At 47.6% G+C, this 16,181-nt stretch overlaps 1 protein-coding gene across 3 annotated transcripts in view; it reads left to right on the top strand.

The window, feature by feature from the left end:
• The window catches only part of mdn1 (midasin AAA ATPase 1), a 48,524-nt gene that overhangs the window by 18,662 nt on the left and 13,681 nt on the right, over positions 1 to 16,181 (top strand). For all 3 annotated transcript variants that reach the window (XM_078093978.1, XM_078093979.1, XM_078093977.1), the window contains exons 36-71: positions 656 to 864; positions 947 to 1,069; positions 1,206 to 1,403; positions 1,719 to 1,826; positions 1,972 to 2,160; positions 2,921 to 3,010; positions 3,101 to 3,364; positions 3,458 to 3,722; positions 3,813 to 3,972; positions 4,094 to 4,210; positions 4,289 to 4,497; positions 4,582 to 4,730; positions 4,976 to 5,175; positions 5,492 to 5,715; positions 6,112 to 6,225; positions 6,866 to 6,995; positions 7,188 to 7,294; positions 7,434 to 7,567; positions 8,073 to 8,239; positions 8,470 to 8,590; positions 8,778 to 8,991; positions 9,223 to 9,463; positions 9,565 to 9,688; positions 10,417 to 10,581; positions 10,668 to 10,882; positions 10,967 to 11,354; positions 11,631 to 11,743; positions 12,272 to 12,947; positions 13,055 to 13,216; positions 13,614 to 13,899; positions 13,996 to 14,234; positions 14,791 to 14,886; positions 15,031 to 15,125; positions 15,313 to 15,437; positions 15,719 to 15,874; positions 16,043 to 16,152. In XM_078093978.1, the coding sequence (XP_077950104.1) occupies positions 656 to 864; positions 947 to 1,069; positions 1,206 to 1,403; positions 1,719 to 1,826; positions 1,972 to 2,160; positions 2,921 to 3,010; positions 3,101 to 3,364; positions 3,458 to 3,722; positions 3,813 to 3,972; positions 4,094 to 4,210; positions 4,289 to 4,497; positions 4,582 to 4,730; positions 4,976 to 5,175; positions 5,492 to 5,715; positions 6,112 to 6,225; positions 6,866 to 6,995; positions 7,188 to 7,294; positions 7,434 to 7,567; positions 8,073 to 8,239; positions 8,470 to 8,590; positions 8,778 to 8,991; positions 9,223 to 9,463; positions 9,565 to 9,688; positions 10,417 to 10,581; positions 10,668 to 10,882; positions 10,967 to 11,354; positions 11,631 to 11,743; positions 12,272 to 12,947; positions 13,055 to 13,216; positions 13,614 to 13,899; positions 13,996 to 14,234; positions 14,791 to 14,886; positions 15,031 to 15,125; positions 15,313 to 15,437; positions 15,719 to 15,874; positions 16,043 to 16,152 (6,683 nt within the window). The remainder of the gene's footprint in view (positions 1 to 655; positions 865 to 946; positions 1,070 to 1,205; positions 1,404 to 1,718; positions 1,827 to 1,971; positions 2,161 to 2,920; positions 3,011 to 3,100; positions 3,365 to 3,457; positions 3,723 to 3,812; positions 3,973 to 4,093; positions 4,211 to 4,288; positions 4,498 to 4,581; positions 4,731 to 4,975; positions 5,176 to 5,491; positions 5,716 to 6,111; positions 6,226 to 6,865; positions 6,996 to 7,187; positions 7,295 to 7,433; positions 7,568 to 8,072; positions 8,240 to 8,469; positions 8,591 to 8,777; positions 8,992 to 9,222; positions 9,464 to 9,564; positions 9,689 to 10,416; positions 10,582 to 10,667; positions 10,883 to 10,966; positions 11,355 to 11,630; positions 11,744 to 12,271; positions 12,948 to 13,054; positions 13,217 to 13,613; positions 13,900 to 13,995; positions 14,235 to 14,790; positions 14,887 to 15,030; positions 15,126 to 15,312; positions 15,438 to 15,718; positions 15,875 to 16,042; positions 16,153 to 16,181) is intronic.

Raw genomic sequence — 16,181 nt, 5'->3', positions numbered from 1 at the left:
AGGCAATCCAGATTTAGAATTTCCAACTCCTTTTATCCTATTATCATAGGATTACATTGTTCAAATATCTCGCACTGCTTTAGATTGTTCTTCCGAAATGTTGTACAAATCTGACAAGATACAGTTTCGGTTTTGATTCAACAATTATTTGTAAAAGTAGCACACGATTTTTACGTCTTACGCCCTGTTTTTGACATTCAGATAAAATGAGGATTCTGGATTTTGTACCATGTCGCTTTAATTGAACATCAATCTTTAAATCAACAGTACAAACAATAGTAAATATAAATAATGCATCTGTGAACCTATCATCCATCTTATCTTTCAAGTACATGTTGTTTCATTGAGCAATGTTGGCATTGTCGCCCCCCTAAGTTATTGCAGCTTTGGCCTGAGTTGCAAACACACTTTTTAATTAGAATAATAAAGAAGTTAAATTAGAAGACATACATATCAATCTCACGTCTGTGTATGAAGTTAATCATTTTTCAGCCCCAACCCTGCACCCCCTCTCCCTCCTCTGCCCACCTGATAACCAAAAAGTTAATGAAGTGAATATTGAACTGCCAAATATACATGGGGAATAAAGCCCCACGACGTGCTTCTCTAGTAATGATTACACACGGTTGAGTTTCTCTTCCTGTTCTTCCGCCAGGGTCTCAGACTGAGAGCCGTAACCTGCCGGACTACGCCATCTCAGCGGGCACTACGGCGGTGAACGCCCAGAGGCTCCTGCGGGCGCTGAAGCTGCAGAGGCCCGTGCTGCTGGAGGGCTCACCCGGCGTGGGGAAAACCAGTCTGGTGGCCGCCCTGGCAAAAGCTTCTGGGAACCATCTGGTCAGAATCAACCTGTCGGAGCAAACGGTAAAGCTTGTATTATGAGTAATGCCTCAAAAGTCCCGACCCCACCCCGTTCCCCGTGCTGATGACGTGTGCGCTCTGGCAGGATGTCACTGACTTGTTTGGAACGGATCTCCCTGTGGAGGGAGGAAAGGGGGGAGAGTTTGCGTGGCGCGACGGCCCCCTTCTGGCCGCTTTGAAGGCGGGCCACTGGGTGGTCCTAGACGAGGTAAGGGACGCCGCGGTTCACGCAGCTATTACGGCTCGGAGCGGAGGCAGACAAATTGCAATCAGGTGGTATTGATATAACTTGCGATGGTAAGCTAACTCTTAACCCCCCCCCCCCCTCTCTCCACCTGTTACAGCTTAACCTGGCCTCTCAGTCGGTGTTGGAGGGTCTGAACGCCTGCTTTGATCACCGGGCAGAGATCTACATTCCTGAGCTGGGGATGAGCTTCCAGGTTCAGCAGGAAAAGACCAAGATCTTCGGCTGCCAGAACCCCTTCACTCAGGGCGGGGGTCGTAAAGGACTCCCAAAATCCTTCCTCAACAGATTCACTCAGGTAAGGAGCAGTCGAGAGGATTCTCCACGTCTAACGGGTATTCATTAAAATGAATAGAGATGCTACGCAGCTTTCAAATGTGGAAATTCTAATTTTGTTGTCAAACATGTTGATCTATAAAAGTTTTTTTTACACCGGGATTAATTCGTATTTTTAAATTTATTTTCACAAGATAAAAACCTTAATGGAGCTTACAGACGGTTTTTCAATGGTTTGTCTCATGTACTGTGACTCCAAAACTCAAGACAATAAGCCCAGATCTCATCAATGAGCACAGCAATCACTTTTGAGAATCTGCCCCCCCTGTGCTCTCAGGTGTTTGTGGACCAACTCACGAGCAAAGACATGGAGTTCATAGGAGACTCCATATTCGCCAGCATCGACAAGGAAATCATTGCTAAAATGGTGGAGTTCAGTAACAAGGTGAGCTTTTCTTAAATGACTCCACCAGCTGTGCAAAGTGAGATACGAGATACAAACCTGCTAGTCTAACATCAGACATGATTAGGACCGTTAAAAGCTTGTGTGTGTGTGTGTGTGTGTGTGTGTGTGTGTGTGTCTCCAACAGCTTGTCCAGGAGGTGTGTGTGGAGCGGCGGTGGGGTCATAAGGGAAGTCCCTGGGAGTTCAACCTGCGGGACATGTTCCGCTGGTGTCAGCTGATGCAAGCTGACCAGTCCCCGGGATTCTTCAACCCGGGACAGCACGTAGCCTTGGTGTTTGCCGACAGGATGAGAGCAGAGGCTGACAAGGCTCAGGTACAATATTCCTTAATGGTACTCTGTGTGTTACTGGATTAAAGTTTACCTGACCTTTTTCAAGAAATCCTATTTCTCATTCCCTTAAGTTCAGTCTCTTTTCATTGTTTAAAAGATTTCATAAAGGCATTGCGGCTTTGCATACATACTGAAGATCATGTTTGACTAAAAGATAAACCCTCAGTAAATATATTTATGGACAACGAAGCCATGTTTTTGGTTATAGAGGCTATTTGTGTTGGATCTTTCCATTATTCTGACCACTCAGTTCGCGGTAAACCACTTCAAAATAAAACAACAGGTCCCCCAGTCAGGATTCTGTAGGACTTTAAGCGCTTGGGGTGTAATCATATCGAAGGATAGAGGCCAATCAGCAACATCTGTTTTCCTGTAGTGAGGCCAATAAAGAAATGCCTTAAACTTGCATAATTTTTAATAGCCAGGATGGAGGGAACTCTTGTGGATGGAAAACAATATCTGATGGAGTAAAAAGACTTCTCACTTGATATATTCCCTCAGAAAACATCATAAACAATTTGTAGTTCCGAGGCATCCTCAATACATCATGATGTTCATTTTGTAAATTTTGATCCACTGTGAGTCAAATAGACTCTTAACACCTCCAAAAAATAAAAAGCCACGTGACTTTTTGCATATTAAATTCCCTCACCGTTCTCCATTCAGTGACCACCCTCAGTGTTGTTGATTCTGAAGTATGGGACAGTCGTTCAGTTTGTGAAGCTCCTTCCCCTGCGTGCAGGTTCTGACCGTGTTCAGGAAGGTGTTCGGCGAGGACTCTGAGCCGTCCAGCGGCTCCAGACAGTTCCACATCACTCCCCTCAACCTGCAGGTTTGTCGAAACAACAAAAGTCTTTTTCAGAAGCAAATTTTTTAAACCGTTCCGAGAAAGGATTTATTTTCTCTTGCCTCACCCCTATAGGTGGGGTTCTCCGTCCTGCCACGCAGCGGCGGGGCTCCAGTGGCGCTCGACCCCCCGTTGTCCATCACACACCAGGCCCTACGGCCCCTGGAGTCCGTGATGAAGTGTGTGGAGATGGGCTGGATGACCATCCTGGTCGGCCCCACGGCCAGCGGGAAGACCAGCCTGGTGAGACTATTGGCTCTGCTGACGGGACACCGCCTCCGGGTCATGGCCATGAACAGCGCCATGGACACCACAGAGCTACTGGGAGGCTTCGAACAGGTAACCAGGAACTCGTTTGTCCACCTCGCTTGAGCTGTTTCACTGTCTTGAAGCCACCTAATCGCTCGGCTTGGCACTCTTTTCTTACGTCAGGTCGATATCATGCGGCCGTGGCAGCAAGTGCTGGAGAGCGTGGACTACATCGTCACCATGGTAATAAGGCGGGGCCTGATGTCGCTGGATGTCGGCATTCAAGACACAGAGTTCTTGCTGCAGACTTGGGGTCTGTTCTGCCACTGGCTGAAGGAGGAAGGACTGCAGAGAACCGGGGGAACCATCAACTCGGAGGCCCTGAACAAGCTGGAGGTCATCATCCTTCTCCTGCAGAAACTCAACACCAAGCTCAAAGTCTTCACTGGTAATGGCCGAGTAGAGTCCCAGAATTAGCTTGGTTTTCTTATGAGTATAGATTTCCAGTGCTGTAACTCCCCTTTTTTTTGGCTTCCAGACATGTCCAAGCTGCAGATGGACTTCACCCTGCTGAAGGAGCGTCTGGCGCAGCTGGAGGACGGCTGGACAAACGGAGGCTTCGAGTGGCTGGACGGTATGCTGGTCCAGGCCCTGCAGGCCGGGGACTGGCTGCTCATGGACAACGTCAACTTCTGCAGGTGAGTGGAAACAGAACCTCTTCATATTTGAAAATTTGAGAAATCAATTTCCCAAATTTGATATTGCATTTTTTTATTTAAGCATTTAGCAAATGGGACTGACAAAATATGAATCTCTTAGCGCGTCCGTCCTGGATCGTCTCAATGCTCTGCTGGAGCCCGGTGGATCCCTCACCATCAACGAACGCGGCGTCATAGACGGGATGACCCCCAAAATCACCCCACATCCCAACTTCAGGTAGCAATACTGGAGCCTGTTTTCTTCTTGCTGAAGTCATCGAAGAACTGCATGCTGAGCTTTGTGTGCGTTCGACAGGTTGTTCCTGACCATGGACCCGGCGCATGGGGAGCTCTCCCGGGCCATGAGGAACAGAGGGGTGGAGGTGTACATCCCAGGGGAACATGAGGGGTCCTGCTGGGACACCCTGGACCTGAAGACCCTGCTTCACACTGCCGGGGTGACCGGGGACTGTGTGTGTGATCTTCTGATCGAAATACACCGAAGCATCAAATCGGCCATATGGGGTGAGTGCCGAACAACGATAACGAGTGCGTGTGTTCACAGTTTACCTGCAGAAGCAAAAAATACGACTGTCCTGTATCTTACAGATTCCCCGGCCTCATCAGTGGCCTCCCTGCTCCATGCTGCGAGCCTGCTGTCCTGCCAGCTACAGCGAGGTGTGGATTTACCCGGCGCCCTGCAGCAAGCCTGCGGAGAGGCCTACTCGCTCTGCCAACGCACCACCGCCAGCCAAAAGGTGTCAATGCTTTCCCAATTGTAATATTTGCAATACTCACGTCCTACTTTTTGTTGTGACATTTTTTAATTGTGAACAAATAGAATTGATGAAACATTTCCTAAAAAGTTTCCTGAATCTGCTTTTGATCGACCGAATATGATTTTAAAGGCTAAACAAGGGTATCTTATGTGTAAATGATTTTGTTTTTCACAATCGTGCTCCTCAGGAGATGAATAAACACGAGTGTTCTCTTTCCCCTCCAGCAAGCCCAACAGGTGATAGAGCAGCACTTGGCCATCCTGGACACGGAGGACTGGGGCAGCGGGCTGCTGTGTGCCGGCGTTTGGCCCGACGGCTTCCCGTCCGCTCTTCTCTCCACGGAGGACTCTTGCTTCTCCGCTGTCCTCAGAGACGGACAGGTCCTCTCATTTTGTCTGAACACCCTCAGCCTGCAGGGCAAACGGTAAGGACCTGCCTATGTGAACGTGTGCTGGAAGGACCCACAAGTTAAAAGTGTCAGTTGAAACAAAATGACTTTAAAGGCCTTAATCAAAAAGTGCTATGGGATATTGAAATATATATCATCCCCTAAAAGGAGTTGGAGTACAGGGGATAACTTTTCTTGTAATGTCAGATGAAGTGCAATTGCACGAAAACACAAACCGACACTTGAGCTTTGCATTGTCTGTTAAACTGTGACCATTGAAAGGATTTGAAGTGTCAGTTTAAGTGTAATTACTCCATGGACATCTGATGCGTTCTTGTTCCGTCGTCCACAGCAATCGACCTCTGAGCCTCAGTGACCTGCAGAGGGCGCTGCAGAGCAGTGGCGTCCACGAGGGGCTGATGTTCTCTGGAGGGGTGGTGGATCTGGCGGAAGGAGACATGCTGAGGCTGATCCCCACTGCAGTCAGGCTGCTCACCGAGAGGGCCTCTCACGGAGACTGGATCCTCCGCAGCAGCTGGCTCTCACACCTGGGGAAGAGCTACAAAAATGCTCCAGGTTGGTGTCTCTGCACACAACACAACATCTCAGAATTATCTTCAAAAATAAAGTATTCACGTCTAATGATAGATTTCCATGAATTCAATATACATCTATATATACACACCTTATACTCATCTAAAGGGTTATATACTGTTTTCATATACAAGTATGTTGAACAATACATAGTATGTCATTTAGGAAACTGCACCTTTTAGAAGAAGCCAATGTATCTGGGTAGTACCTCACCCCAACAGGAAGAACACTTTTTTTTGGTCTTATTTAAGATATTTTAAGTTTGAGATTCCACTTACTTGCAAACATTTAAATAAATGGATTTCTCTTTATTTTATGAGTGTCCAGAACAATCGAGTACCGTGGATCCTGACACTATGTGGTTCTTGACTCTTCCAGATCCGGCTCTGGTCCAGCTGGAGGCAGGAAACAGGGCTTTGAAGGCTGTGTTTGGTAGCAAACTTGCTGCCAAGGGCAAGTCACTAACAGAGTTGCTGCAACCTCACAGCAAAGGTAAACCTTGTGGTGGTTCTTCCATTTAAAAAAATAAAAGCACCCAGCTTTTGCGATCCCAGACCAGAATGTTAAAGTTAACCTTGCAAATATAAATATATATAAATGCTTTATCAAGGTTCATTGTTCATAAGTTCCATGTTTCAAGGTTGGTCACTGGAAGCAATGAGGTTTTGTGCATTAGCTCTGACTAATATTGTGATTTATACCACATTTATGGAGTTAATGAGGTTTTTTTTCATTCTATTGAGGACATCGCTAACGAGTTGAACATAATACCTATTTTTCTCAATATTTCGTGCTAAAGATGATTTGACTGTTTCATGTTATGTGGCTTTCTATTGGGCTTTTGACTTAAGTAACCATGCCCGGAATAAACGATCAAAGTCCCCTGGGCCTTGCAACATGCAAAAGACCTCACCAACGTCGGAGCAATGAATTTTGTCTCTACGCTACTGATTTGCATGTCCTTGTTGTTGATTTGATTTCTTTGTATCCCCTCCGTCTCTTTGAAGTCACTTTAGTCTAGGAAGTTATTTTTAGTTTCCCATGGTAAGTGACATTTGGTATGTGGATGGATTACAGAAACGCCACATACTGCTGCCATCTTCATGTATTAACCTCTTTGTTACTTCACCAGATGAATACAGGATTCTGGTGGACATGCGATGGAACAAACAGTACCTGGACATCTTGGCTAACAAGTGCAACTTTGAGGACGAGGAAAGATACATGGAGTTCCTGGAGGCGCTAAACGCAGTTGCAAACAGGTACGCTGCAGGTTTCCTGTTAACTTAATCCTGCTTGAATTTTGCCTGATGCGCTCTGTTCATACACTGCTGCAGGGGAAAAATCAGCATGTAAACATGCTTATACGAGTGTGAGAAAAGAGTTATGTTCTAAAGTGTGTCAGTGTATAAATGAGCATAACGTGTGTGTGTGTGTGTGTGTGTGTGTGTTAGGATCGTTCTGATGACGGACAGAGAGGAGCGGTCTGTCATCTGCACCTGTGCTATCAACCTCTCCGCTCAGGACTGTGCCCTGAGAATAGCCACGGCCTTCAGCAAAGGTTTGTGTGGAATTTAGCACACTTTGGGTTATATGAACTGATAGCAGTGTAACTTGTGCGTAGCAAAGTTCTCAACAACTGACACACACTTTTAGTTCTTATCTCAGTTTGTGCAATATGCGTCTTTCTCTTCACACAGGGACTGTGGATATTGGTCACCTGCCCCACCCAGTGCTGATGCACCTGCGGGCCTTCTTTGACCTGTGGGACTTGTTCACCCTGCAGGCCGTGCAGGGCGGACAGCCCTACATCTCTGACCACATTATGTTTGAGGTCAGAACCCAAAATGTCCATCTTCACTTCTTGTAGTAAACACCGTGGTGTGTGTACAATTATTTCTTCTGCTACTGTCACTGCCCCTTTTACCGCTACTTCTACTTCTGCTGCTGCTGCTATTACAAGTGTAGTGGCCCGCGTGTTTATTCATTGCATGTGGGATACCCCTTTTGAGCAGGCCAATTGCTTGGTTCCTGGTTTCTGGACCTGCTGCAGGGACTGCTAATGCAACTACCACTACTACTAAAACTCTTCCCCTGCTTCTTCAGTTGCTCACTCTTCTTTTCTACCTCCTTTACTTCTACTCCAACAGTAATTAGAAGCATTTCTACATTAATACAACTCTTTGCTGGGTAGTTAATAAATAAATTTCCCAGGTGAATCAGTATTCAATGGAAGGTAAATATAATGCAAAACTGGGTAAAAGCATAAAGGAAATCATGGAATTGGCACGCCCTTGGTTGACCTCGCTCACAGCGCTCTACCTGTCGCACGTGTTTAGATCCTGCAGCTGCTGCAGTGGCTCGACCGTTTCTGGGATGTCTGCAGCACCCTGCCGGCCGACTCGCAGGGCATCTCTGTGCTGTCTCTGCACTGGCAGTGGGTGCAGAAGCACCTCATCCTCCGCCTGCCCCAGCTGCTGCTGGGAGACTCTGACACCACATTTGAGTAGGCACTTTCTACACTACTTATTATAACTCCACAATGAAGTAGCTCTATTGGTCATTGCTTTATTTATTTAGCTTTGTTCTAAAAGTACAGTATGGTACAACTATAAGATTGCAATAGGGCTGTCTATCTTACATATATTTGTATTTGATATATTACTGCTATAATCATTTTTTGTCTATGGTTCATTTATTTGACTGACTAACACTTGTGAGTATGCTGTACTTCAGAGGTCACCAGGAGCTGCAGGCGGTCTCAACAGCCATCCAGACTGTTCTGTCCACGCCGGTGTCTGTGGCCACAGCTCTGAAGGGCATCCAGAAAACCCTCGGCAAAGCTCTGCCGTTCAAGGTCAGTGGTCCTTCATCGGCAGATATTTATTCATCATCAGTACTTGTTTTTATGTTTACCTTATTTGCTATCTAATTCTGTCTTGTTTAATAGTTCTGAAAACCCCCAAACTATTTAAAGCTTGTTAAGTGTAATCTCGGCTTCTGATTTACCTCACACACTGTATATTTTCCATCGTCTTCTCCAGTTGGAGTCGGTGGCTGAGTGTGCATCTCGGCTCCGGCTCCTGAGCAAAGCCCTGGATGTCAGAGATCTAAGGCTGGACGGCACCACGGGTCCGTGGAAGCAGGAGCTAGTCCGACTCCAGGGCGCCGGGCTCGGGCTTGACGTCAAAGAGAGTCTCCTGGAGGCTTGCGGCCTCGTTCTGCTGGCCAACAACCAGCTGGATCCACAGAAGTCCGGTGAGCTGTGGTGGCGCAGTAGTGAGGGTGTCTGTCAGTTCGTTGGTTGGCACATCTGTCCAACTCTGTCAAACTTTCACATTTTCACATGTAATGTTCAGATTTTAACAATATCTATCATTTCATAATTTGTATTGTCCAGCGTGCTCATATTTTTGTCTCGTTCAACGTAGAAACACAAAAAAAATGCTGTGAAATTAAAGGATCTCCATGTGAATGTCACACCGGCAGGAGTGTTGGAGAGGTTGGTGTTGAGCGTGGAGCAGCAGCAGCAGCAGATGACCTCCAGAGGGCTGCTGGAGATGTGCGCCCTGCCCGAGGGCGAGGAGCCAGACGAAGGAGTGCAGCTGTCCAGAGAAGAGCTGCAGCAGCTCAGCCGCAGGGCGCAGCTGTGGCCCCTGATGGAGGAACTGGCTGTTCTCAACCAGCTGCGACTCAGCACCGACCTGCTGCACCTGGCCCTCTCTCCGGGGTAAAGCTCTACGTCTTCCTCGACGTAGCGTTAGCGCTCGTGCGTACTGACGTTGAAACGTGTGATGGCCTCCCTGGTGAATTCTTCCCGTTGACTTACAGCGACCCGGAGGCTGAGGACAGCTTGCGCCGAGAGCTCTCCAGACACCTGCGCTACTGCCTCCAGTCCACACCGATGAACGTCAGTCAGCTCCAACCGCTGTGGTTCCTGCTCAGCAGTGACCGGGTCAGTGGACCATGGTTTCAGTTAGATGCATTATTTCCGTATTACTTGCATGTGATTTTTCTTCTTCTTAGAATGTAACTTGCACAAGCGTGACGTCGAAGCCGGAGGCCTCCAGGTCACAAAAAATAAAAATCCAGTGAGCCGCAGCAGTTAAACATTTGTATGGCATATACAAAGGTTTTTTTCAATGAGCGAGAAGTAATAGTTGTCATTAGGGTGTTTTATTGGATCATTTTTGGTTTAAGACGCAAATAATTTATTCAAAACTACAGTCAAAGTCAAAAATTTAAATTAAGTGTTTATATAACGGGCGCAACAGAGCCAGTCGGGCACAATCACAACCGCAGTTCACGTGCACTAACACAGAATAGAGGCACACGGGGTAAAAGGGGAATATAAAACAGGAACCAAAAGTTCAATAAAAAGTAGACAGTCTCACGGTTGAGTTTAATTCAAAGTAGTAGCCCAAAAATCCAACTCTTTAGGACACGTTTGTGTACAGCCCTGTTGACCGCCCCTAATGTAGTAAATAGGTGCTCAAAACATACAGTACCAGTCAAACATCTGGACACATTTTCTCATTGGATGACAAATTGTGTCCAAACGTTTGACTAAAAATTATGCTCCAAAAAATAAATTATTGAGGCCTTATATGCCTACCAGCCCATCATATTTGTTTTTTGTCAGCTGTCTACTGTTGCTCATGATTCACCGTGACTCTTTTCCAGCCGGCTGAGGAGCTGCAGTTTGTGTGGTGTGAGCTGCTATCAGAGGCTCTGGCCGCCCTGTGGACCAGCAGCGTGACCTCAGATCCCGACCTCTGGCTGAAATGGGACCCACTGAGCCCCAAGACCCGGCCATCTGCAAAGCTGCCCCGCGGAGCAGACAACGTGGTACCAACCTTTGTGTCTTGTTGACGCCACTGTGTTCACCACAGATATTCTTCTGCCGGTTCAATACACATCCATGTTGTTTTCAGGGACCAGCCTTGCTCAGTAAAGCGGTGTGGTCGTGTTGCATGCTGGGAGTGCTCTGCAGCAGTGAGACCGGAGGTCGATGGGAGCCATCAGGGGCGGCCCTCCTCTCCCTCTCCCACGTCACTCTGGGGGAGTGGAAGGAGAGGATCCAGCAGCTGCAGGATGTGTCTGCTGTGTTGTGGGATAACATGGCCCTTCCTGCACTGGCTGAGTTTAAGTAAATCAAAACATGGAAATAAGCATTTTCCCTTTTACGAGCGTCATTTTTGGGGTTTACTAATCACTGCCATCCGTCCCTCAGGGGCACAGACTTTAGGCTCCAAGGCGCGGTCCTGCGTCGCCAGCTTCAGAGCATGGCTGACCTCCTGCCTCCCAGTCTGCAGGAGGGCTACATGGAGAGCTGCGAGAGCCTGGTGGAGGACCCTGACCCTCTGATACCTGCGCAGGAGATCCAGACGGTCTTCAGGGACTTCATTCCGTCTAACCTGCTCCCTAGCGGCCTGGTTGAGGCCTGCATCACCTGTCTGCAGCAGTACGTCCAAAGCAAAGTCCAAGGCTGTAACCAACTGGCCCGGTCTGGAGTGTTTTGGGTCAACATGGGCCTGCTGCAGATCAAAGTGTGGACACCACAGACGATCTTTGATCCAGCTGTGAAGAGGGCGTACAAACTCAACTATCTACAACAAGAGGTCGGTTACTGTTTATTTTTGTCTTTTTCACCTAATTTTGTCAATTAATTAATAATTAATAATAATAATATAAATTAATAATATAAATGAAACATCTGTACTGTGTACCGAGAACTGTTAAAAGCAACTTCCAATTCTGTCTTCAGAAACTGAACTGCAGCGATAATTATTTCAATGGGATTTTTTGGGATACCTTGGTGGTGGTGGTCATTAGAAGGTGGTTAAAATACTTTGGCCTGATGATGAGACGGTTATGTCCCTCTGTCTCTGTTGCAGCTGGCTCTGCTGCAGGAGGAGTGGAGAGGACGCAGCCTGTCATCTCAGCTGGTGACCGGAGCAGAGCTGGAGGAGAGCAGCACCACTGATGGCTTCCAGCATCCAAGAATCAGGTCAGAGGCAGCAACAAGTTCTCACCATGTGATGATATAATAACTTTTTGCAGAGCACAACTCAAAAATTACTCCAAGTCTCGATTTGACCACGGAGGTCACATTGATTTCATTTTTCAATTCAATTTAATTTTGCACCACCGTAATAGTGCCTCAGATTGCTTTAGAATCTGTACAATTAACCCGGAGAAAATGAGAATGAAACCTCAAGTAGAGCGACAGAGCGATCCCTCTCCCAGGATGGACAAACTGAACAACACAACAGTTAAAACACATCAAGTGCATCTGACAGAAACGATTCATGCCATCATTTATATATTTCATATACAAGTATATATACGAGAATCATTTATTAATACAATAATAACATAATAATTAGAGAGTTAGCTGAGATGTTTAGCACAAAGCACACTTGTGCTTCAGTAAAAGGAAGATATTGCCTTAGAGCCATTATGGAGAGGAGGAATGGTTACAGTGACCCACGGTTCCCAGACCTGCTCGTTACATGTTTCTGACTTGTTGGTGCAGGTACCTGTGGATCCGTATGCAGCAGGTGAAGGATCAGATAGCTGAGCTCTCCAGGAAGCAGGCCTCTCGCCCCCACGAACCCCAGTACGGGCGCCTCTTCCAGGAGCTGCAGCACTACCTGTGCAGCATTGGCCAGTCGACCGCTGTGGAAACCCTGTTGTCGCACCTGCTGAAGGCTCTGCAGGGCTCCTCCTCTTCAAAGTCTCGGTCCGCCGTCCAGGGCCTGCTGAAGGAGGAGGCTGTGTGGCAGAACTCTCACAAGCGCTTCTGCCAGAGGCTGCTGGAAGATTACCCCATGTACCCCGACGTGGTCGGGCCGGTGCGCACAGGCATCCTGCAGCTCAGGCACGGCATGCGGCTGGTGGCCTCCCAGGTGGCCGCCTCGCTCACGCCCGTGCCTGGTCTGCCCAAGTTGGTGTCCTGTCTGCTGGCCTTCCCCTCGCTGTCCCCCAGCCTACCGTCCTACCTGGCCCGTGCAGACTTCCTCTGCTCCAGAGCCTGCCTGGACACTCTGCGCTGCCTGGCAAAGCTCCTGCCCCAGCAGCAGGACCCCGAGCACGTGGTGCCCCAGTCCTCCACGCTGCTCTTGAACTCTCTGCTGTACGTGCAGTGTCACACCCTGTCCACGGGGGAGTTCACCCCTGAGTCACGCAGCCTCTTCCGACACATCTGTCAGGTCAGCGCTTCAGTTTGCACCGAGACATTGATTACCGGTTTAGTGTTTAGAAGGGTCCTTGTCCAGCTTTTCAAATTATTAAATGGTTACTGTTGCTGACTCCTCAGGCTCTAGTGAACGAGTGGGATGAACAAGAGCGGTTAAAGAGAGAGCGAGAGCAGATGGAGGCCAGTCTGTACCGCAACCGCAGTCGTCTGCACGGCTCAGGGCTGACTGAGGAAGAGCAGGAGGAGAGGGACTTCAGACGCCAGTTCCCTCAGTTCAACCAGGTATCCATGCGGCCTCTGGTCAGATCTCGGTGAAGCTTCAACACACTGGCCCAGTTGCAGTGCCTAAATTGATTTATTAAATGGCAAATTTCAGTAACGGCCTGTCTGATTTTGAGGATGAATGAAAAAGATCTTTTGGCCACAGTTGTATCTCCCATGTTGCAGTAATCTGCACAGTGCTGTTTTTTTTCTTTCACAGTTTAGGGTGATATTTATAGACTTATCAGAACTGCGTCTGTGAAAACCCTGTATAGCTATTATGATCAAATATCATTACTATAAATTACGATTGCTCTTGTATTAACATCTGCGGTAAGTTTCAAGAGGTTTGGTGCAGAGAGGGAACGGACAATGTTGGACCAAAAATCTTTAGTGATCTCTGTTTGTACTTTATTAGGACTTTGCAGACATCGTGACCCAGCCGAGTCTCGAGGGCCCAGCAGACTCTGGTAATCCGGAGGAGGAAGACGAGCTCCAGGAGGAGTCCATCGAGGGCAGCTTCCTGTCTCCGGCTGCCATGAACACAATGGTCCAGGTCCATCAGCGCCTCTGCCTGGCATACGCCCAATCGCTGTGGTACCAGAGCACGATACCAGCCAATCACAGCAGAGAACACATCAGAGCCCTGGTCTCTTCCTATCAGATTGCTTCCCCTGTGATGTCGCGCTTCTATCATCTCATTGGTTAGTGTTTACCGTCGGTTTTCCTGCATTAAAGTTAAAAAAGTACTTTTGCGGGCAGAATTAAAGTGGATCTTGACCTCTGCGTTCGCCCCCCAGATGCTGAACTGGACCAGCAGCTCACAGGCAGTGAACTGCTGCTCTCCGCCCTCCTCCAGAACACTGTGCAGGGCTCGGGCGGCCCAGATGATCTGTCTGTTGCCTCAGAAGGACCTTACGACTTCTACCAGCAGCCCAACATGAGCGAGGCCCGCCTTTGTCTTCCTGTCCTGGAGCAGCTGAGTGTGGCAGTGAAGCAGAGACTGGATGACTGGCCAGAGCACCCAGCTCTCATGCAGGTCAGATAACAAATTGCAAAATTTTGATTGGTGTCTAATAAACTAGTTGTGTCTCACGCCCCACAATAAGTAGAGTCTCACCCTATTAGTCTAACCTTAACCCTATTACATTGAATTTAAATCCAGCGTTAATCTCCTTTTTAGCTTTGGTTTGTTCTCCACCGATCCTTGTGGGCAATATCTGTCTCTTTAGCCACTAAATGTCCCACTGTGTTTAGCGCCTAGTTGCCGATTGCTTCTGTCTGCTGTTTAATGTCGTGCAGACAATAATCAGAGCTTTCTCTCTCCTCCTGGAATACAAATAGATCATCTCTGCACTCATCACCATCAGGGATTTGGGATTGTGATTTGTCAGACGTTTGGTGTATTTCAAGCTGGATATTGATTAAAAGCAACTGTTGCATCTTGCATCTTTATTGGCTAAATAAGTTTACTTTGTGTTTGAGATACTGAAGATAAGCTCAGATGAGTATCCATAACCCACAATGCATGATATTGCAAGTGACCCGTGTAGCCTGTAGACAACCTAGTTGATGTCCTGCTGACTCTTTTGCAGCTGACTGCGGTTGTGGAGAGAATCATGGCTTTCACCCTCGCCAGTCCACTGGCCAAGTTCCTCAATGGGCTGGAGATCCTGCTTTGTAAAGCACAGGTGAGCACCCTCAGCAAAATCTCTTTATGTGCCATGTATTATTTTGTTAGTGAGCTCCACACAAACATTGTTGACACATTTATTTATTATGTTCTAAAGTCTAGTGACTGTTTCTGCTCGTCTGTTCTCTGCCGTTCCTTTCAGGACTGGGAGAACAACGCCAGCCGGTCGGTCTCTCTGCGGAAGGAGCTGGAACCCGTCACCCAGCTCATCATCCAGTGGCGCAAACAGGAGCTCAAGTAAGACACAGGCGCCTTGAATCCAGCCAGCACCCTCTGTTATGATGTCGTGATTTTAGATACCACAGAGATTTAAAGTGGAACTGGAGTCTTGTACTTGTCCTGTGTTGTTGTTTTTTCCAGCTATGATACAAGCTCATGACAAATATGTCAATGTGTCCTCTTCTGTCTCTCTTTTGTGTGGTAGTTGCTGGTCGAGCAGCCTGGACAACGCAGTGAAGCGGCACACGGAGAAATCCACTAAACACTGGTTCTCCATCTACCAGCTAGTGGAGAGATATGTGGCGCAACAGAGGGCGGATGATAACACAGGTACATACACAGTGGCTCTGAGTGGGCGATGCTGATACAGATGTTTAAAATGACAGTTGTTTTTGGCAAATAAAAAATCAACTGACATTGAAAACCCCCTTTTAATGTATATTTACAGGCGTCATAAAAGCAAGTCTTGAATTGTATGTATTTTAAGCCAAAAATAAGCCCATTTTTAACTTTCTTATCAATCCCTATACCTCTCTAAGTGGAAACAACTAGTATATGAAATGCTATGACTGCTCAGGATTCTTTGTCTCCCTCTTTAATGTCCTCTCCAGATGAGGAGGTGGAGCGCCTCTCCCTGTCCTCAGTGACCTCCACCCTCCAGGCCTTCATGGAGGGCTCCAGCCTGGGAGAGTTCAACACTCGCCTAAGCATGCTGCTGAGCTTCCACTGCCACCTCCTGCTCAACCCCAACCAGCCAGAACAAGGAGGTTAGCCTTCCCCACGCCACACAAGTCTCTACCCAGCACTTACACACGTCGGAATAAAAGTGGTCCTTCACCCTTCTCCATTCTGGTCACATCTAGTATCTGTTGCTTTTTGGCGGGGGCTGCACTATTGTCGGCGGATGACCTGGTAACTTTGTCCTTGTTACACAGAATCGTTGTCCAGCCTGTTGTGGAACCTGCACAAATACTACAGTCAGTTTTCTGACTGCATCCAGACCAGGATCGGGCAGCTCAGACAGCCCATCGAGAAGGAGCTCAAGGTCCATACTGACGTCCCGATGTTCACACA

The sequence above is a fragment of the Gasterosteus aculeatus genome, chromosome 18 (assembly GCF_964276395.1).
Source record: "Gasterosteus aculeatus chromosome 18, fGasAcu3.hap1.1, whole genome shotgun sequence".
Taxonomy (NCBI): Eukaryota; Metazoa; Chordata; class Actinopteri; order Perciformes; family Gasterosteidae; genus Gasterosteus; species Gasterosteus aculeatus.
Note: the sequence above shows the minus strand (reverse complement) of the source record. Positions and strands in the feature narration are given on the sequence as shown.